The sequence below is a fragment of the Chionomys nivalis genome, chromosome 1, assembly GCF_950005125.1.
Source record: "Chionomys nivalis chromosome 1, mChiNiv1.1, whole genome shotgun sequence".
Lineage (NCBI taxonomy): Eukaryota > Metazoa > Chordata > Mammalia > Rodentia > Cricetidae > Chionomys > Chionomys nivalis.
This window is the reverse complement of record NC_080086.1, coordinates 81,518,020-81,540,346: the sequence shown is the minus strand read 5'-3', so window position 1 is coordinate 81,540,346 and position 22,327 is coordinate 81,518,020. Positions and strand designations below refer to the sequence as shown.

The 22,327-nt window shown below is 39.1% G+C and overlaps 1 protein-coding gene and 1 pseudogene across 1 annotated transcript in view; both read left to right on the top strand.

The window, feature by feature from the left end:
* Nucleotides 1–14,216, top strand: part of LOC130870695 (zinc finger protein 431-like) — a 29,210-nt gene extending 14,994 nt beyond the window's left edge. The window contains exons 2-4 of the mRNA XM_057763436.1: nt 7,440–7,566; nt 7,686–7,746; nt 8,866–14,216. Coding sequence (XP_057619419.1) covers nt 7,440–7,566; nt 7,686–7,746; nt 8,866–9,997 — 1,320 coding nt within the window. The 3' untranslated portion in view covers nt 9,998–14,216. The remainder of the gene's footprint in view (nt 1–7,439; nt 7,567–7,685; nt 7,747–8,865) is intronic.
* Nucleotides 14,217–14,676: 460 nt separating this feature from the next.
* On the top strand, nt 14,677–22,021 carry LOC130876977 (E3 ubiquitin-protein ligase Hakai-like; annotated as a pseudogene).
* Nucleotides 22,022–22,327: the final 306 nt, after the last annotated feature.

The following is a 22,327-nucleotide window of genomic DNA, read 5'->3' as shown; positions in this document are numbered from 1 at the left end:
AGAATTTCAAGCACTATATTAAAGAGGTATGGAGAGAGTGGACAACCTTGTCGTGTTCCTGATTTTAGTGGAATAGCTTTGAGTTTCTCTCCATTTAATTTGATGTTAGCTGACGGCTTGCTATAAATAGCTTTTATTATAGTTAGGAACGACCCTTGTATTCCTAATCTCTCTAAGACCTTTATCATAAAGGGATGTTGAATTTTGTCAAATGCTTTTTCAGCATCTAATGAAATGATCATATGGTTTTTTACTTTCAGTTTATTTATATGATGGATTACATTGATAGATTTTCGTATGTTGAACCAGCCCTGCATCTCTGGGATGAAGCCTACTTGATCATAATGGATAATTTTTCTAATGTGTTCTTGGATTCGGTTTGCCAGTATTTTATTGAGTATCTTTGCGTCGATGTTCATGAGTGAGATTGGCCTGTAGTTTTCTTTCTTGGTTGTATCTTTGTGTGGTTTTGGTATCAAAGAAACTGCAGCTTCATAAAAGGAATTTGGCAATGACTTCTCTGTTTCTATATTGTGAAATACCTTAAGGAGTATAGGTATTAGGTTTTCTTGGAAGTTCTGGTAGAATTCTGCATTGAAGCCGTCTGGACCTGGGCTTTTTTTGGTGGGGAGGTTTTTTATAACAACTTCTAATTCTTCGCGACTAACAGGTCTATTTAGATTGTTCACCTGGTCCTGGTTTAACTTTGGTATATGGTACTTATCTAAAAAAGTGTCCATTTCTATAACATTTTCCAATTTTGTGGCATACAGGTTTTTGTAGTAAGATCTAATGATTCTCTGAATTTCCTCTGAGTCTGTGGTTATGTCTCCCTTTTCATTTCTAATTTTGTTAATTTGCGTATTCTCTCTCCGCCGTTTGATTAGTTTGGATAGGGGTTTATCAATCTTATTGATTTTCTCCATGAACCAGCTTTTTGTTTCATTGATTCTTTGGATTGTTTTCTGTGTTTCTATTTTGTTGATTTCAGCCCTCAATTTGATTATTTCCAGTCTTCTACTTCTCCTAGGTGAGTCTGCTTCTTTTTTTTCTAAAGCTTTCAGGTGGGCTATTAAGTCTCCAATGTGTGCTTTCTCCGTTTTCTTTAGGTGGGCACTTAATGCTATGAACTTTCCTCTTAGCACTGCTTTCATAGTGTCCCATAGGTTTGAGTATGTTGAGTCTTCGTTTTCATTGAATTCAAGAAAGACTTTAATTTCTTTCTTTATTTCTTCCTTGATCCAGGTGTGGTTCAGTAGTTGACTGTCCAGTTTCCATGAGTTCATAGGCTTTCTGGGGATAGCATTGTTGTTGAATTCTAACTTTAATCCATGGTGATCTGATAAGACACAGGTGGTTACCGATATTTTTTTGTAACTGTGTAAGTTTGCTTTGTTACCGAGTATGTGGTCTATTTTCGAGAAGGTTCCATGAGCTGCAGAGAAGAAGGTATATTCTTTCCTATTTGGGCGGAATGTTCTATAGATGTCTGTTAAGTCCATATGATTCATTACCTCCCTTAATCCTCTTATTTCTCTGTTAGGTTTCTGTCTGATTGACCTGTCCATTGGTGAGAGAGGAGTGTTGAAATCTCCTACTATTAGTGTGTGTGGTTTGATGACTGCCTTGAGTTTTAGTAACGTTTCTTTTACATAAGTGGGTGCTTTTATATTAGGGGCATATATATTCAGGATTGAGATTTCATCCTGGTGAATTGTTCCTGTTATGAGTAAAAAATGTCCATCTCCATCTCTTTTGATTGATTTTAGTTTGAAGTCAACTTTCTTAGAAATTAGTATGGCCACACCTGCTTGTTTCTTAGGTCCATTTGCTTGATAAACCTTTTCCCAGCCCTTTACTCTGAGTAGATGTCTGTCTTTGTGGTTGAGGTGTGTTTCTTGTAAGCAGCAGAATGTTGGATCTTGTTTTCGTATCCAATCTCTTAGCCTGTGCCTCTTTATAGGTGAGTTGAGTCCATTGATGTTAAGTGATATTAATGACCAGTGGTTGTTAACTCCGGTCATTTTTCCTTTCTTTCTTTCTTTCCTTTGGTAGTAGAGTTTGTGTGTTTCCCTTCTTCAAGTTGTGCTGGTGAAGGGTCATTAGATGTCTGAGTTATTGTGGGCATTGTTGGATTCCTTGGTTTGTGATTTTCCTTCAATTACTTTCTGAAGGGCTGGATTTGTAGCTACGTATTGTTTAAATTTGTTTTTATCCTGGAAAACTTTGTTTTCTCCATTTATAGTGAACGAAAGCTTGGCTGGGTATAGTAGTCTGGGCTTGCATCCATGGTCTCGTAGTTTCTGCAGTATATCTATCCAGGACCTTCTGGCTTTCATGGTTTCCATAGAGAAATCAGGTGTAAGTCTGATAGGTTTACCTTTATAGGTAACTTGACCTTTTTCCTTTGCGGCTCTTAATATTCTTTCTTTATTCTGTATGTTTAGTGTTTTGATTATTATATGACGAGGAGATGTTTTTTTTTGATCCAGTCGATTTGGTGTTCTGTATGCTTCTTGGACCTTCAAAGGAATATCTTTCTTAAGGTTGGGAAAGTTTTCTTCTATAATTTTATTAAATATATTTTCTGGACCATTGAGTTGTACTTCTTCTCCTTCTTCTATCCCTATTATTCTTAGGTTTGGTCTTTTTATTGTGTCCCAGATTTCCTGAATGTTTTGTGATGAGAATTTGTTGGTTATGCTGTTTTCTTTGATGAGAGTGTTTATTTTCTCTATGGTATCTTCAGTGTCTGAGATTCTTTCTTCTATCTCTTGTAATCTGTTGGTGGTACTTGTCTCTGTAGTTCCTGTTCGTTTATTCAAATTTTCCATCTCCATCCTTCCCTCGGTTTGTGTTTTCTTTATTACTTCCACTTCATTCTTCAAGTCTTGAACCGTTTCCCTTACCTGTTTGATTACTTTTTCTTGTTTCTCTTGGTTTTCTTGGGTATCTTTGAGATATTTATTCATTTCCTCTACCTTTTTGTTTGTAATCTCTAATTGGTTGTGGCAGTTTTTCACCTCCTGTTTAAGGTCCTCTATTATTTTCATAAAATTCACTTTTGAGTCGAATTCTTCTAATTCTTCTGAATTAGGGTGTAGACTTCTCATTTCGGGATTCCTGGATCCTGGTGATGTCACGTTGCCTTTCAAGTTGTTGGGGGAATTCTTGCATTGGCGCCTGCCCATCTTTTCCTTCAAATGGAGGCAGGAGAGGCCTGATGTCTTGGACCAGTCTTTGCTGTGACTAACTCTCTAGGTGTATCTCCTCAGTGTAGGGGCAGGAACCGTTCCCTTCCAGATGAACTCCTCAACACCAAAACATGGATGCGTGGTATTCCAATGACCCGCGTAAAGAAGGCCGGATGCAAGGGGTCGGGCGGGGTCCAGTAGAACACAGGCGACACTGCAGTACAAGCTGGAGGTGCCTGTGCTCCCTTTCGGGGGTTGCTGAGGCCTGCCCGCTAGGCAGGCACTCACTGCTCTGGTTGGGTAGCCTTAGTGTAGGGGCGTTTGTGCTCTCTACCGGGACAGTCCGCCCCAGGATAGCACACACTCACCCGTCCCGATGAAACTTCTCGGCACCTACACAGGAACTCCTGGATGCCCCAATGAGCCAGGGACTAAGGGAAGTAGGGCGCAGGCAGAGCAGGTCCAGCAGATCACAGCAGAGACTGCAGCCCCAGCAGCGGGGGCCCGCTTTCCCTGGCGGGGACCTTGAGGCCTGCCCTCTAGTCAGGGACTCACTGCTCTGGGTTGGTAGCCTTAGTGAAATGGCAGGAAACTGCTCCACAGCTAAGGACCTTGCAGACAAGGCAGGCTTGGGGGTGGGGGTGGGGGCGGGTGTGTAGGAGAGAAAGCCCTACAGCAGGTACTGGGGGAGGGGCGTTTGTGCTCTCTACCGGGACAGTCTGCCCCAGGATAGCACACACTCACCCGTCCCGATGAAACTTCTCGGCACCTACACAGGAACTCCTGGATGCCCCAATGAGCCAGGGACTAAGGGAAGTAGGGCGCAGGCAGAGCAGGTCCAGCAGATCACAGCAGAGACTGCAGACCCAGCAGTGGGGGCCCGCTTTCCCTGGCGGGGACCTTGAGGCCTGCCCTCTAGTCAGGGACTCACTGCTCTGGGTTGGTAGCCTTAGTGAAATGGCAGGAAACTGTTACACAGCTAAGGACCTTGCAGACAAGGCAGGCTTGGGGGTGGGGGTGGGGGTGGGGGCGGGTGTGTAGGAGAGAAAGCCCTACAGCAGGTGCTGGGGGAGGGGCGTTTGTGCTCTCTACCGGGACAGTCCACCCCAGGATAGCACACACTCACCCGTCCCGATGAAACTTCTCGGCACCTACACAGGAACTCCTGGATGCCCCAATGAGCCAGGGACTAAGGGAATTAGGGCGCAGGCAGAGCAGGTCCAGCAGATCACAGCAGAGACTGCAGCCCCAGCAGCGGGGGCCCGCTTTCCCTGGCGGGGACCTTGAGGCCTGCCCTCTAGTCAGGGACTCACTGCTCTGGGTTGGTAGCCTTAGTGAAATGGCAGGAAACTGCTCCACAGCTAAGGACCTTGCAGACAAGGCAGGCTTGGGGGTGGGGGTGGGGGCGGGTGTGTAGGAGAGAAAGCCCTACAGCAGGTACTGGGGGAGGGGCGTTTGTGCTCTCTACCGGGACAGTCTGCCCCAGGATAGCACACACTCACCCGTCCCGATGAAACTTCTCGGCACCTACACAGGAACTCCTGGATGCCCCAATGAGCCAGGGACTAAGGGAATTAGGGCGCAGGCAGAGCAGGTCCAGCAGATCACAGCAGAGACTGCAGACCCAGCAGTGGGGGCCCGCTTTCCCTGGCGGGGACCTTGAGGCCTGCCCTCTAGTCAGGGACTCACTGCTCTGGGTTGGTAGCCTTAGTGAAAATCTCATTACATATCTTATTTCTCTGTTAAGTTTTTGTCTGTTTGACCTGTTCATTTGTGAGAGAGGAGTGTTGAAATCTCCTACTATTAGAGTGTGGGGTTTGATGCATGTTTTGAGTTCTAATAATGTTTCTTTTACATACGTGGGTGCTTTTATATTAGGGGCATAGATATTCAGGATTGAGACTTCCTCCTGATGAATAGTTCCTGTTATGAGTATAAAATGTCCTTCTCCAGCTCTTCTGATTGCTTCTAGTTTGAAATCAATTTTGTTAGATATTATTATAGCCACACCCGCTTGTTTCTTTGGTCCATTTAACTGGAAAACCTTTTCCCAACCCTTTACTCTGAGTAGATGTTTGTCTTTGAGGCTGAGGTGTGTTTCTTGTAAACAGCAGAGTGTTAGATCCTGTTTTCGTATCCATTCTCTTAACCTGTGCCTTTTTATAGGTGAGCTGAAACCATTGATATTAAGTGATATTAATGACCAGTGGTTGCTAACTCCAGTTATTTTTTCTGGTTGTAGTGTTTGTGTGTATCCCTTCTTTGAGTTGTGCTGCTGGAGGGTTGTCAGATGCTTTTGTTATTATCAGCTTCCTTGGTTTGTGGTTTTCCTTCTAGTATTTTCTGTAAGGCTGGGTTTGTGGCTACGTATTGTTCAAATCTGTTTTTGTCCCGGAATATCTTTTCTCCATCTATGGTGAATGCAAGCTTTGCTGGGTGTAGTGGTCTGGGCTTACATCCATGATCTCTTATTGTCTGCAGCACACCTATCCAAGACATGCTGTCTTTCATGGTTTCCATTAAGAAGTCAGGTGTAATTCTGATAGGTTTCCCTTTATATGTTACTTGACCTCTTTCCCTTGTAGCTCTTAATATTCTTTCTTTATTCTGTATGTTTTCTGTTTTGGTTATTATATGGCTAGGGGATTTTTTTTTTTTGATCCATTCTGTTTTGTGTTCTGTATGCTTCTTGTACCTTCATAGGAATATCCTTCTTTAGGTAGGGAAAGTTTTCTTCTCTTATTTTGTTGAATATATTTTCTGGGCCTTTGAGCTATAATTCTTCTCCTTCTTCTAACCCTATTATTCTTATGTTTGTTCTTTTCATGGTGTCCCAGGTTTCCTGGATGTTTTGTGTTAAGAACTTCTTAGATTTATTATTTTCTTTAATCAAAGAGTTTATTTCCTCTATAGTATCTTCAGCGTCTGAGATTCTTTCTTCTATCTCTTGTATTCTGTTGCTTATACTTTTCTCTGTAGTTCATGTTCCTTTACCCAGATTTTCCATATTCAGCCTTCCCTTGGTTTGTGGTTTTTTTTTTCATTACCTCCATTTCATTTTTCAAGTCTTGATTTGTTTCCATTACCTGTCCGTTTGCTTTTTCTTGGTTTTCTTGGGTATCTTTGAGAAATTTATTCATTTCTTTTCCCATTTTGTTTGTCTTCTCCGTTTCTTTAAAACAGTTTTTCACATCCTGTTTAAGGTCTTCTATTATTTTCATAATGTTACGTTTAAAGTCAATTTCTTCTACTTCTTCTGGAATAGGGTGTTCAAGTTTTCTTGTTACGTGATCCCTGAGTTCTGGTATTGTCATGTTGCCTTTCAGGTTGTCGGAGGAATTCTTGCATGGCGCCTGCCCATCTCTTCCTTCAAATGCAGCCAGGAGAGTCTTGGCAGCTTGGTCCAATTTTTGCTGTGACTGACTCTCTGTGTGGATCTCCTCAGTGCAGGAGCAGGAACTGTTCCAGGGATAAGGACTTTACAGACAATAGGGCAGGCTCAGGGGAGGCAGGGTCATGTGGAACAAAGAAGCCCCTACAGCAAGAGCTGGAGGAGCCCTGTGCTCCATTCCGGGATTGTCCGCTCTGGGATGGCACACCCTCACCCGTCTGGATGGATCTCCTCAGTACAAGAACAGGGACTCTTGGAATTCCAAGGAACCCGCAGACAAAAGGGCAGACTTGAGAGAGGGGCATGGTCATGTGGAACAAGAAGCCCCTGAAGCAGGAGCTCGAGGTGCCCTGCACTCCCTTCTGGGGATCTTCCGACCAGGCAGGCACACACTCGTCTGGGTGGATCTCCTCAGCACAGTAACAGGAACTCCTAGTAGTCCAAGGACCCTGCAGACAACTCAGAGTCAGATATACATGCCTCTGCCTTCTGAGTGCTAAGATTAAAGGCATGAGCCAATGCACACAGCTTGCCCATCTTATCTTTTTGTTTTTTAAGTTGGAATTAATTTTTCATACAGTTTCTCTCATGTACTCTGTGCTGTTGATCTGTTTGTCTATGTTTTATAATAAACATTTTTGCAAGGTGATACTCCATTCAAAGGGTATAGAAATGATAAAGGTGAACCTTTTATTCAGTTTCCTTTTAAAGTTACTTGGTGATTAAATTTTGTCCTTGTTATGGAATTATTGTAGATAGTGTTAGAACCTTATGACTGTAGTGTCAGTGAAATATGTATGTACAATATTGTCAGTATTATGCTTTCTTTTGTATACATGTATGGGATATTTAAGAATGCAATTACCTATGGTGATGTGCATGTTGACTTCACTCGGGAAGAATGGACTTTGCTGGAACCTTCCCAGAAGAATCTCTACAAAGATGTGATGCTAGAGACCTACAGGAACCTCCTTATTATTGGTAAGCCAGAATTTTCCCTCAGAATTTAAAATAAGGGGACAACTATTATTTAATTATTGATGGTCTTCTCTAAAATGTTGTACAATTTTCAATAGTAATTTTCTGGAATTATATTTTAGGATACAGTTGGGAAGACCATACTATTGAACAACATTGTCATCTTTCTACATGGCATGAAAGGTAACTTACATGTGAAAACTGATACAAATGTGCCTCTGAAGAAATTGTATTTTGTCCTGGAACTTTTTATCAAAAGCAATAGTGTAAATAGGAACACTTTAAAGTATATCACTGATTATTAAATTCTCACAAGTCTATAAACTGCAATTTCAGGTAGGTGAATTACATGTACATGGCATTCTTTAAGAAAGAAGTCAAGGAAACAATGTCTTAGCTGATATCACCATTTTAATGGTAGCAGTAAGAGAGCTATGCAGTCAAACTGTCTATGCATTTATTTAATTTCACTCATATTACAAAAGTTATACATAGTGCAGAGGTGATAAGTATATATTCAGGTCTTGCTAATATACAAATAATTTATAACTAATATACTTGTTGGGACTGTGCTAAATTTAGTGAGGGGGCAATTAGAATCAAGGATCAAGGGTCACTTATGGAGAAACCTTAATCTCTATGAGTACAGAAAGTCATACTGTGTAAATTCAATATGGAAGTCTTTTATTTATTATTCTTTTACTTAGTATATCATATGTCACTCCAAAATCAAGTCATCTGAGCATACATGTATGTAATGACAAAACACAATTCTCTCTCAGAACAATTAGAAGATACATAGCAATTCCCATGTTTAGTATACTTGTTGAGTTTGATTCAAGTATACAAGTAATTTTTTTCCAGTTTCGTCATTAATACATCAGCAAATGCACATTACAGAAAAGCTACATGAGTACTAAGACTTTGTAAATACTTTTGTTCATCCTAGGTCACTTAGCAAATGTCATATCACTCACAAAATAGGAAACTTTATGAATGCAGTAAGCATGGTAAAACTCTGAGTTTTTCCAGTTCTCCTCCTATATTTGCATAATCATGTATATAAAAAAGGTTCTGTAAATATGAACCATGTAAAAGGGATCTTACCATCAGAGATGTCCTCAAAAACGCAAAACAACATCTAATAAAGGGGAACAAAATGAGTGTAGACACAGTAATAAAACCATAAGATCTAGTTGTTCTTTACAATTGGACCAAATTGTAAAATTAATTCATACAGATATAAACATTCAACAGTGTATTGAATGTAATAATGCTTTTACATGTCTATTATACTTGCAGGAAGGAAACAAGTAAAACTGGAGAAAAACCGTCTTTATCTACTCAGTGTCTTAAAGCCCTTCCATATGACAATCATCTTCAAAGGCATGAAAGAACAAATTCTAGAGAGAAACCCTATGAATGTAATCAGTGTGGTAAAGCCTTTGTACGTCACAGTCATCTTCAAATGCATAAAAGAACACATACTGGAGACAAAGTATATGGATGTAATGTATGTGATAAAGCCTTTTCATGTATCAGTGATCTTCAAAGGCATATAATAAGACATACTGGAGAGAAACGCTATGAATGTAATCTGTGTGGTAAAGCCTTTGCATATCACAGTCATCTTCAAAGGCATAAAAGATCCCATACTGGAGAGAAACCCTATGAATGTAATCAGTGTGGTAAAGCCTTTCCATTCCAATGTAATCTCCGAATACACGAAAGAATGCATACTGGAGAAAAACCCTATGAATGTAATCAGTGTGGTAAAGCCTTTATATATGACAGTGTTTTTAAAAGGCATAAAAGAACCCATACCGGAGAGAAACCCTATGAATGTACTCAGTGTGGTAAAGCCTTTGCATGTATCAGTGATCTTCAACAGCATAAAATAAGACATACTGGAGAGAAACCCTATGAATGTAATCAGTGTGGTAAAGCCTTTGTATGTATGGTTGATCTTCAAAGGCATATAAGAACACATACTGGAGAGAAACCCTATGAATGTAATCAGTGTGGTAAAGCCTTTGCATATCACAGTTATCTTCACATGCATAAAAGAACACATACTGGAGAGAAACCTTATGAATGTAATCAGTGTGGTAAAGCCTTTGCGTATCACAGTTATCTTCACATGCATAAAAGAACACATACTGGAGAGAAACCTTATGAATGTAGTCAGTGTGGTAAAGCCTTTGCATGGCACAGTGGGCTCAAAATACATGAAAGAACGCATACTGGAGAGAAACCTTATGAATGTAGTCAGTGTGGTAAAGCTTTTGCATGTCACCGTGCGATCAAAATACATCTAAGGACACATACTGGAGAAAAGCCATATGAATGTAATCAGTGTGGTAAAGTCTTTGCACGTCACAGTAATCTTTACATTCATAAAAGAACACATACTGGCGAGAAATCCTATAAATGAAATCAGTGTGGTAAAGTCTTTGCTCAAAGTTATCTTCACATTCATAAAAGAACATATCCTGGAGAGAAACCCTATGAATGTAGTCAGTGTGGTAAAATTTTTGTTTGTCAAAATAGTCTCTGAACACATGAAAGAAACCATACTGGAGTGAAACCCTATGAATATAGTCAATGTGGTAAAGCCTTTTGCCCATGACAGTACTCTTCAACAGCATAAAAGGACACACACTGGAGAGAAATACTATGAATTTTATAAGTGTGGTAAAGGCTTAGCATATCACAGTCATCTTCAAGACATTAAAGAATAAAAACCCTACGAATGTATATGTTAAAACTTTTGCTCATTGTGGAAGCCTGAAAATGTGAGCCTTTTTCCAAGTTGAACAAAGGTCAGAGAGCTGGGACTTTCCTCTAGTTTCTTCATGATTATTGTGCTTTTACCTCAAACAAATGCTCCACCTAGATATAGTTCCAGGAGTTTGCTCTCTCAAGGTTATTTTCAACAGGTGTCTCTAATTGTCAGACCTTCTACTCCAGGAATAGGAAAGTAGATCCATTCCTGCCTCAAACAAAAGTCTAAAGATTCAAATTAGTTCCAGTTCCCACTATGTAGATAACTTTGGTTTCCATGGAGGGAGTGGTTTGCCTACAGAATGTTTTGGTCTGAGGTGTAAGTGTGACTTGTTTTGTTCTAGAAACAATTTTTAACTATGGATGTAGACTGCAAATTTCAATTGTATGTTCATTTCCCTGTATCATGTTAATGCAGTCTTTTGTCTTACTCCTAACTTTGGGGTCAAGATTATTTTAAGCATTTGGAAATTAAATGCATGTGGATTTTCAGGACTCACTGGTATTCCCTCCCAATACTATTCTATGTGTTTCTCCATTTTATTCTTTTCATTTGCATTTTCATATTCTCTAATATATATCTAGTACCCATGCCATTACCCTGAAGAGAGGGTTTTGTTGTTGTTATTGTTGTTGAGGATGGTCCCAGATAGCTCATCACAGTCAACTTCAAAAGATAAATGAAAATACACTGGAAAGAAAGTATATAAATTCAATTAGTATGATAAAGCTTTTGCATGTATCACTAGTCTTCAGTGTCATGAGATAAAATACTACAGATAAACCCTGTAAATGTAGTCAGTATGCTAAAGTTTTACACTTTATAAAGGAGTGAAACTTTTTGTATGTAATTAATCCGTTAAAGCACTGCATATTACAATAGTCTTTGACTATCTGAAAAAGATACTGAGGTCTTCTTATTATAAATTACCTGTTAAAATTTTTATCCAGCACACATATAATCAGTTACAAAAGAGTATTAATTCTGTAGAAAAAGTCTGACAGTGTCAAAAAGGATTCAAATATTATGATATCCTTTTTTATATTGTATGTACCCGCATACTCATGGAACAAATGAACATATGAAGCCCTATGTGTAGAGTAAAAGGGCGAGACAAAGAAACACACCCTGAAACTGAATCCAGAACCAGTGAAAAACACAAAATTTGACTACCCTAAGCCTGGGCCCAATGAGACACACCCTGACACCTAAACCAGAGCCAGTGAAGGAAACACCCTGACCCTGAAATCAAACCCAAAATGTGAACAGGGGCCATTGGAAAAAATACACGTTGACCCTGAAACCAGATCCAAAGTAACACTCTGCCCTTGACCAGTAACTGATCACAAATCAACTAATCCCTGAGTTTGAAGCCAACCAATTCCAGAGCCCCAAATCCAGTAAGTCTCAACTTTTAAAACTCAGGGATTGAAATCTGATGACTTCCCACCCTGAAAACTTTCTACCTAAAAAATCTCTGTTCGTATATAAGCCCTGTGCCCAATCAATTGGCAAAATCTCTTTTCTACTTTGGCAGAGGCAGCCAGTCTTTTAGATTAACCACCTTTAAATAAATCTTTTGAATGAGTATTGGGTTAAGACCTTTCCCTTGAGCAATGATAAACTCCCTAGTTGTTCGGAGTAGAGAATCAGTGGACAGCTCTGCTGGTAAACTCCCTTAAAGGAATGAAACAGTACCATTTTGCAGCAGTTTCCCCCTTAAGTGAAGAAGTAGCCAGGTGGTAGTGGCATATGCCTTTAATCCCAGCACTCAGGAAACAGGCAGGCAGATCTCTGTGAGTTAAAGGGCCAGCCTGGTCTACAAAAGCTTGTTCCAGGACAGGCTCCAAAAATTACAGAGAAACACTGTCTCAAAAAACCAACGGGAAAAACAAAAGAACTAAAACCAAACAAACAAAACAAGTGAAGCATAGAAATAACAATTTGGTTTGGAACTGAGATGAAATAGGCATCTTTACTAGGAAACTCTCTAGTGGAACAAAACAGAGAAGCAATGGACAATTCTGCTGGGAACCTCCCGTAGAGGAGTAGATCAGAGCAGCAATGAATATCTCTGCTGGGAAACTCTCTTAGCAGATTGAAACCAGGCCCAGCTGTAAAGACTCTCTTTTGGTGAGAAGAGGAATTGCTACATCCTGTGGAGGGAGCATTCCCCACTGGAACAAATTCAGATATAGCCTGACACTGAGGAAACTTTCCCCTCACATCTGTAGGTCTCTAGGATACGTTCTCTTCACAGCTATAGGCATAGCCTGACTTCTGATAGTACAGTAGGTATCTTTTTCTTCAGCATCCTATGTAACCAGGATACCTTCCCTCCACAACTTCATTTATATCTGGAATTTCATCATTCCGGGTGTCTTTCTCTTCACAGCTGCATGTACCCAGGATTTCTTCATTCCAACATTCAGTGTACTTTTCTCTTTAGAGCTGTAGCTATCCTTCCTTCTATAGCTTCATGTATAGCCTGACAGTCAGCACACCTTTCTACTCAAAGCTGTATGTATCCAGCATACTTCCCTTCACAGCTGTAGGTATGTCTTGACTTCTGATAGTAAAGATACCATTTTCTTCAGAAACCTAGGTATTCAGGATAACTTCCATCAATAGCTTTAGTTTCAGCCTGACTTACCACAGTGGTCAGTATCCTGAATATCTTCTCTTTATAGCTTTAGATATTGACTGACTTCGAACAGTCAGTACCTTTCAGTATACAGGATGTCTTCCCTCTATATCTTTAGATATAACCTGATTTTTCAATAGTCAAAGTACCTTTCCTCTCACAGCTGTAGATGCCTTCTGTTCACAACTGTAGATATAACCTGACTCCCGACAGTCAAGGAATCATTCCCCCAGAGCTCTAACACTTAAAGTATGAGTTTAAACAATCATGTAACCCTTTTAGATTTTATACTTCTCTTCAATTCCATGAAATAACTAATTCAGGTAAAAAAAATGTATGTATTTGTTAGTTCCTTTTCTGTTTTTGTGATATAATGTTTAGGCCCATTTATAAAAGAGTTTCATTTGGCCCTTGGTTTCAGAGGGATACAGGATCACCATGAAAGAGACATGGAAAAAGTTGACAGACATGACTGCTAAAGCAGGAATCTAATATTCACATTGTTAGTCTGAAGCATTGAGCAGAGGGCATGAACTGGAAATGGTGTATTGATATAAATTTTCAAATCTTTTTCTTAGTGACATATTTTCTTCAGAGCAGCACCATTTCCTGAAACTTCACAAATATTACTAGCAACTTAGAATTCATTACTCTGACTTCAAGTGTACATGCATGCTTGTTGCGGGAGCTCCTTCTGCTCCTTCAGCCAATAGCCGCTGAGATTCTAGCCCATTGGGGCGTGGTCTCTCTCCCTTTAAAAAAGTGGCCACTTCTCTCCGCTCTCTCTCTGGCTTCTGGCAACTAGGCTCCTTTCCTGATTGTGCAGAGGCTGTTGTCTGGGACGGTGATCTGTAAGTTTTTTTCCCCTTTAAATAAATAACCATTCTATTAATCATAATTCCAAACTGGTGTGGGATTGTTTGTGACTTACGCCTTCACATGCTTTCTGTTATACAAACCAATTCTTAGTGAAGCAATACTCTATAAGTAACCTGTTAGGTGCCTCAATGCCTGTGCCACAGGAATGAATGTTTACAAGAGAAGAACTTTCATGAGTGAAAATCTATTGTCGAAAGAGTTGCTGTAATTGTAATTATATGTTGTGTGTGTGTAACAGTTTCTGTAATTGTAAGCATGTGCTATGTGTGTGTGTTTAGATACATGAATGTTCATGCCGGCTTCTGAGAACATTAGAACCTAGGATCTTTTGTAGCAGGAATTACAGATAGGTGTCAAAAATTGGATCTTGGTCCTGGAAATAAACATTTCTTTGTTTTTGATTTTTTTTTTTTTTTTTTTTTGGATTTTTCGAGACAGGGTTTCTCTGTGGTTTTTGGAGCCTGTCCTGGAACTAGCTCTTGTAGACCAGGCTGACCTCGAACTCAAAGAGATCCGCCTGCCTCTGCCTCCCGAGTGCTGGGATTAAAGGCATGTGCCACCACCGCCCAGTTTGTTTTTGTTTTTTGAAACAGGGTTTCTCTTTAGCTTTGGAGCCTCTCCTGGAACTAGCTCTTTTAGACCAGGCTGGCTTTGAATTCACAGAGATCTATCTTCTCTGCCTCCTGAGTGCTACTGGTATTAGAGGTGTGTGTCACCACCACCTGGTGGAATGTACACTTCTTAACTTCTCCATCATGTTTCTAACTTTGTAAATATTTCAAAGTCTTTTTCTATCTACTTGACATCAGGAAATAGGGACAAAGTCATAAAAGAGACAAACCCTATTTAAATAAACCATTTGGTAAAGACTTTAGACATCACAGGTATCTTTATCTTTGAGAAAAAAAATGTTTCATTTATATTTAATCATAGCCTTGAAGGAATTAAATTACTTACCTTGTTCACTTAAGTCTGATGGTAGAGATATTATGGTTTCTATTTGAAAACATACTATAGTGTGCTACATGTGTGGCAAACCCATTTAATGAAGTTTATTTTGTGGTCCTCTGTTCCTTCTGAGACATTTGTTTATTTTTATATCGTGCTTATACTTAGTGATTCAAGTATCTCAGACAGTAGATTGATGTTCTACGGATATATACATATATATGTGTATGTATCCATGTGTATGTCTGTATAGTGTGTGAGAGAGTGTTTATATATTTTTATACACACACACAAATTTAATGCTTTATTCTTTTCCCTCTCCCCATTAGTTAACTACTTGGTATTTCATTTTGAAGTACTGCCTTCTAAGGGAATTATCCAGAGATGCCAGATTATGCCTGGTGTAGGAGTTCCTTCTGTTTGTGTGTTGCTTTCATTGGTTAATGAATAAAGAAACTGCCTTGGCCTAGTTGATAGGGTAGAACTTAGGTAGGTGGAGAAAATAGAACTGAATGCTGGGAGGAAGAAGGGCAGAGAAAAGCCATGGATCCTCTGCCTCAGACAGACACTGATTAGAATCTTGCCGGTAAGCCACAGGCATGTGGTGATACACAGATTAATGGAAATGGGTTAAACTAATATGTAAGAGTTAACAAACAAGAAGTTAGAGCTAATGGCAAAGCAGTGTTTTAATACAGTATCTGTGTGGTTATTTCAGGTGTAAGCTAGTCAGGCCTTTGGGACAAACAAGCTGCCTGCCTCTCGATGCAACAAACACCAGATAAAATAGGATTCATTTTGCAGCAAGCATTCATGGTATGCATGTAATGTGGTTATGGGTTTGTAGGACCATGACAGATACGTGGATATAAAAAGACAACTTTGTGGTTTCTACTTTTGGTCTTTTTATTTTGGTGATCAGGACTGGAGAAATGGCTCAACAATTAAGAGAATTGTCTGTTCTTCCAAAGGCCTTGATTTCAATTCCCAGCAACCACATGGTAGCTCACAAACATCTGTAGTTATAGCTGGGGCCCTCTTGAGGAAGAGACATGGTCAGTTATCTTCATCAACTAAGACCATGAAACCCAATATGGACAAGTTCAACAGGACTTCCATATAAAGGCTGCCCATGCATTCTTCATCATATTTGACAAGACATATTTTTGTTGTTTTTGAAAATACACCATGTTATCAATTTTGTTTGCAAAAGGATAAAAGATCCTATTCTATAAAATCTGTTTAGGAGTCTAAAGTAAATGTGTGAAACTGATTTAAAATAATGTACAAAGGCAGTGTGCCCTATGAGTGGAATCGTGGATCACACTGACAATGATTTACAAGGCACTAATTGTTCTGGATACTTGGGTGGTCTTGATGTTTGCTGAAGAATTCCTATAAAACTCATCTCCAAACAAGCCAACAAAGTTAAGCCTGCAGCTCGACTTCAAAGGACTATTAGCAGAATGCCTGCAAAGGCCCCACCAGGTGATGAAGAAGGATTTGATTATAATGAAGAACAATGGTATGACTTTAAAAACGGTGAACTCTTTGGAAATCAGTGAAAATTTCTTGGACACCTTTTTGGGATTTTAAGATAAACATCTTAGGTGAAACGGATGGCATACCAGTTCATTTCTGTGACAAATATGGATTGCCTATTAAAGTCTATGGAAGAATAATTCCATGCAAGCATATCTTTTGCTATGACTGTGCTATTTTACATGGAAAAATGAGATAAAATGTGCCCAGGCTGTGGTGATCCTGTGCAGTGGATTGAGCAGTGTACACGAGGCTCTCTCTTCATGTGTAGCATTGTTCAAGGATGCAAGAGAATGTATCTGTCTCAGAGAAACTTACAAACTCATATCAACCATCACCATAGGAGAGCTGGAAAGCCTGTTACCCATGCTTTACTTCAGAATGTTTATCTTCCTATTGACCCATCACCAACTGGAATCCATGATCGTTTCATAATGCCACCAGGCAAGCATCATATGAGCCATATTCTTTCAAAGCAGCACAGAACTTATGAAATGAATCTATCCACTTTTCTATTATCTATGGATCTGTCTATGTTTGTGTATAAATACATACATATACACACACACACATATATATACTACATATATATGAAAATTTATTACAATGATTTACAATATACAGTAAAATGACTAGCTCTGAATGGAAAGTACAAGAATCTAGAAGTTCCTTAGTACCATGAGTTCTGGGTGTCTCATCTGGTTTTTGCATATGTTATCATCCCAAAGAACTAAGCTTCAATGTCGTTGAAGGAATGGGTGTGCTGACAGGGTGAGGGAAAGCAGAAAAAAAAAAAAAACCTGCCACACCACCTTTCTTCTTTCACTGTCCTTCCAGAAGACAAGTGACCCAGATTAGAGGTACCTTCCAGCCTCAAGGTCTGGATTAAAGGTCTGTGTCATTCAGCCTCAGGGTCTGAATCAATGGCATGTTATCTCCTTTCCTTGAGGCACAATTGTGCCTTCAATTTCTGAATTACAGTTTATTCGAGATATATTCAAGTTGACAGCCAAGAATAGCTTTTATGATCCACACCTTGTGAACTTGGCATTCAATGATACTGACTCATGTCATGGTTAATTACCAAATTAAAAACAGTAAAAAACAATAACCCGGTCATAATTTTGCCTAAACATAACTATCCCACAAACAAACCCAAATGCATTATGTATTTAAAATAGTGTCAAAGTCCCTTCAGGGACATTTTTGTAGCATTTCAAACGTGCATCTGTTAACCATTGATATTGTTTTAATTTATGTTACAACATATGGGAAGGAGATTCCAAGAACATGCAAATATCTGTACAAATACATTATTAATAAAATACAATAGAAACATATCAGTCATAATCCCCATTTCTGAAACTGTTTACATGGCCTTAGATGGTATTCAGAACTATCTATACTACCCATTTTGTAATTCTTCCACCATCTCCAAGCATTTCAGTAGGTCTTGGGGGCCTTTTCCTGGAGAAGTGACACATAATTTCATTACTGATTAGTCTGTGCCCTTCCTGGATTGGATTGTTGTAGTTTCTCAGATGCCCTAAATTATCTCTGGCACCCCAGACATAACCCTTTTTTACTTCCATTGTGGAGAGGCAGTCCAATTTCTCCATGGTAATCTTGATATATCACCCATTCTAATGACATTACTCCTTTCTTAGTCTGTTGGTTTAAGGACATTTGAAGTTCAAATGAGCAGAGGGAAATCTCAGTTTACCATTCATTGTAATGTGTGCTATGGCTCCTGAAAGGAACATTCCTCCCTCTGGATCCAAAACTTTTAGGCCAGCAGTCCTTAATATTGTGGAAACAGGAAACACAAATATTCCTAGTGGGCTACTAGGGGTGATAGTGAGTTGAAATACTCTCGTTCAACCCCTTGATTCCTGTACTCATGAATCCTGACTTCAGGAGACATTGTACAATATAAATATTGCAGATTCAGAGCATATGCTGCCTTCCTTGCCCCAGCCCTCAATATGCTGCCACATAATTGGTGCTGTAACTGTGTCTTCAAAAGACCAAAGGCCATTCCATATGTCTAATGTACCAGCTTCTTCAGCATGCTGGACAACATGGTAAGACCAGGGGATTCTGTGATTGTAAGCTCACTGCCTCACTTCTCTGTCAAGTAAGTTCACTGTTCAGAAGCAATACTGTGTGGAATACCATGGCAGTGGACAAGACATTTGGTGAATTTATTGATGATGGTTTTGGCAAAAGCATTTCCTGTTGGAAAGGTTAATCTTTAACCAGAATAAGTACCAACTCTTAGGGAAAAAGAATTGTCCTTTTTATGGAGTAAGTATTCGAAAGTAATCACAGGGAATGGTGCCATATCAAGGGCTCATTATTTGTCTCTACTCTTGGCCTATCTGGTATTCAGTAGCAGCTGTAGTCATGTAAGCCATGGTGAGTGAAATTCAATGTTGTTGGGCCCATTTCTAACATGAATCTCTGTCACTATGGTGACTTTGTTCTTGATCCCACTGGACAATTACATGAATGTCTAAAAAAAGAGTCTGACTGCTTACAGGAAGAGTCATCCTATCTAGTTGTTTATTGAACTCCTTCAAAGCTGAAGTCACCTTTGGGGGAGCATTTACATTGGATGCAAGTATCTTCACACCCGTTGTCCATTTGATGAGATCTATCCACAAATTTCTTCCCCAGATGTCTTTTCTCACCAATTTTCCAATCATGCTATTTCTAACTAACTGAACATCCTGTTAGTACATTGTGTACAGCCAATCAATCAATGACTAGTTGCACAGTAGGCCATTTCTGCATCCAAGCAAACTGTATGATGGTGTATACTGCCTGAAGTTCTGAGCATTGTAAAGATTTTCCTTCACCAGAGTCTTTCAGAATTTTCACAGAAAGGGCTTCTTATGCTACAGCTGTCCACTTCTGAGTATTGGCTAAATAATGTACAGAGCCAAGTACTAGTCTTCTCTTCTTAAGTCGACCAATCATAAGGAACATCCAATGAGGCTATTAGTGCATGCTTGACAACAGAAGGCAGTGTAACAGGAGGGAATACCAGACATTTGGACACTTCTACATTTAGCTTGTTTATGCCTTCAGGACCTACTTGATCCTTGTCTTTTATATATTGTAGTAATGTGGAGCAGCGGGCCGCTTCCAGCCACCCAGCTCCCAGATAGTTTACACCCGAAATAATTAGATGGAAACTCTATTCATTTAAACACTGCCTGGTCCATTAGCTCTTATTGGCTAACTCTCACATCTTGATTCAACCCATTTCTAATAATCTTTATGTCACCACGAGGTCATGGCATACTGGGAAAGATTCAGCATGTCTGACCTGGCAGCTTCATGGCAGGCTGCTCTCTGCCTACCTTCTTTCTTCCAGCATTCTGTTCTGTCTTTTCCACCTATCTAAGCTGCTGCCCTATCAAAAGGCCTAGGCAGTCTCTTTATTTAACCAATGAAAGCAACACGTAGAAAGAACCTCCTATACCAATATATCACTTCCTTTGGATAGGAGATCGCTGCTGTGCATGTCCTAATTTATAACTTGGTGGGTCCAATAACACCCAGTTAATGATGGGCAGTTATGGTCACATGGTGATGTGATGGCCCATTGTCAAATGCTCAGTTTCTCCAAGTGCATGGGATTAATGTTATAAAGTCTCATGATTGCCTGTATATATTTTTGAAAATGATTCTATGGGCATCAGTGGCAGACAACTGAAATTACTTTGAGTTACTGTATTATCCCTATTCTCCAATGCTCCTTTTCTTGTATAGTATTCTTTTCCAGTAAGTATGTGTGTGCGCATGTGCACGCATGTGTGTAGACAACATAGCACATCATAGTGATCTTCCTGCTTCTTTTGTACTGATATTTCATTTGTATTTTAGTAAATAAAGCTTGCTTGAAGATCTGAATGCAAAACATTCATAGTAGTTAGCCATACAGGGCATCGAGGTGTGGCACACAACTTTAATCCCACCAGCCACAGTAGTTAGCCATCAATGCTGGACAATGATTGTGTACATCTTTAATCCCAACACTAGAGAAGAATATAAACAGAATAAGAAAGAACATGCTTTCTCTTTCAGTCTGAAGATTTCACAGAGGTAAATACTTCTAGTGGCTTGGCTGCTTTGTTTTTCTGATCATTAGTTTGAGCCCCAGTATCTGGTTCTGGCTTTTTATTATTGGTGCAATAATTGACACCCACTGTTTGGGGGCACGAATTCATGAAAAAGACAATTGCCTCTGGCATTTTAGCCACCTGGCCAGGCCATGTAGGTAAGGAAATCTCCTAAAGTCAAATTCTTGGAGAAGGAGATAATGCTATTATAGAAAAGCCAAATGTATATAATGATCAAACCCTGTATTTAAGTAATGCAGCAGCTTTGAATTCTTGGGACAGAATTGGAGAAATAGTAAGAAAAATTGAATCATAAATGACAGATTAATAGGGCCCAAAGAAGCACTTATGGATTTCATACAAAGACTGACACAGTGATAAATAAAATGGTAAGAAATTCAAAAGCCAGGCAAAGAAAAGAATTGAATCTCTGACTGTTGGAAAATGCCAATTCTCTATGAAAAAAATATAATTATGCTTTTAAAGGCAAGGTTAGCAGCTTTGGAGGAATGGAGTTGAGATACAATTAATATTGAATCTCATGACCATGATGTTGTATGAATCGGAGAATTGATATGCAGAGGTGTGAGGAAAAATATCAAATGTTATAACTGTGACAAACAAGGTTACCTTAAAAGGGATTGGAGACGGCATTCCAAGAAACAATAGGTTTTTCTAAGAATAACCCATTCAGAATGTTCCTCCCTTTTGGATAATGCAGAAGATGTGGTAAAGGCAGGCATTGGACTCAAGAATGTAGGTCAATGAGCAACCTTCAGTGTAATCCTTTGTCTTCAGGAAACTCTTTGAGGGGCCTCTCACAAGCCCCTATGCCAAATGTGATTCAGTTGTTTCTGCCATTGTAAAGGAAAATCTTTCCCAGACCTAATTAAAGAACCTAATGATGATTGTAAGAAACCACCCTGCTCTGGATAATAGAACAGATATAGAAAAGAGAACACAAAGTTCAGGAGAAATCAGAAAGTAAGAATTTTGACAAACTTTTATAAATAAATAAAGATCAAAATTAAGATGACAAATGACCTCACCACTGAAGACCTGGTAGACATAGTTGCAGAGACAACAAAATTTTGAAAAATTTCTGTCATCAAATTAACCTCTTCAGGATGTAAATGTTCAGTTTTTAGGGATAGAAACTTTCATATAAAGCAAAATATGAAAGATTGAATGTATAAGATCAGAAAGACAGACGAGAATTAAAACCATTTGTGGCTACCATAGCAATGAATTGTCAAAACATAATTTGTTACAGCAATGGAGTACTCAGATTAACATTCCCCTAATTTTAGAAACAAATAATAAATTAACAACATAATTGTTTATGCAAAAATTATTACAAGATATTGTAAAGAACAGTCACCAACAATTCAGGAGGTACAAGAACGGGACACAACAGCTGCTGATATTTCAAAAGCACCAACAGCTGTACCTTTTAAAGAGTTGACAGAAAAACCTCTCTGGGTTAAACAATTGCATTTAACATTAGAGAAAATGCAGGCATTAGAATAACTGGTACAGAAGCAACTAGATGTTCAGCATATTGAAGAATCAATCCTTAGAATTCTATATTTGTTATAAAAAGAAATCTGGAAAATGAAGAATGTTAATGGATCTAAGATCTGTTAAAAAGGTGATTCAGCCATTTCCAGTATGTAATTATTTTGACTTCCCTGTTACCTAAAGAAAAGCCTCTTATAATTATTGAATTAAAAAATTGTTTCTTCAGTATAACTTAATAAGAAAAAGACATAGAAAAATTTACCTTCACAGTGCCAACTTATAGCAATTCTTAGTGTGCTCAGAGGTATCATTTCA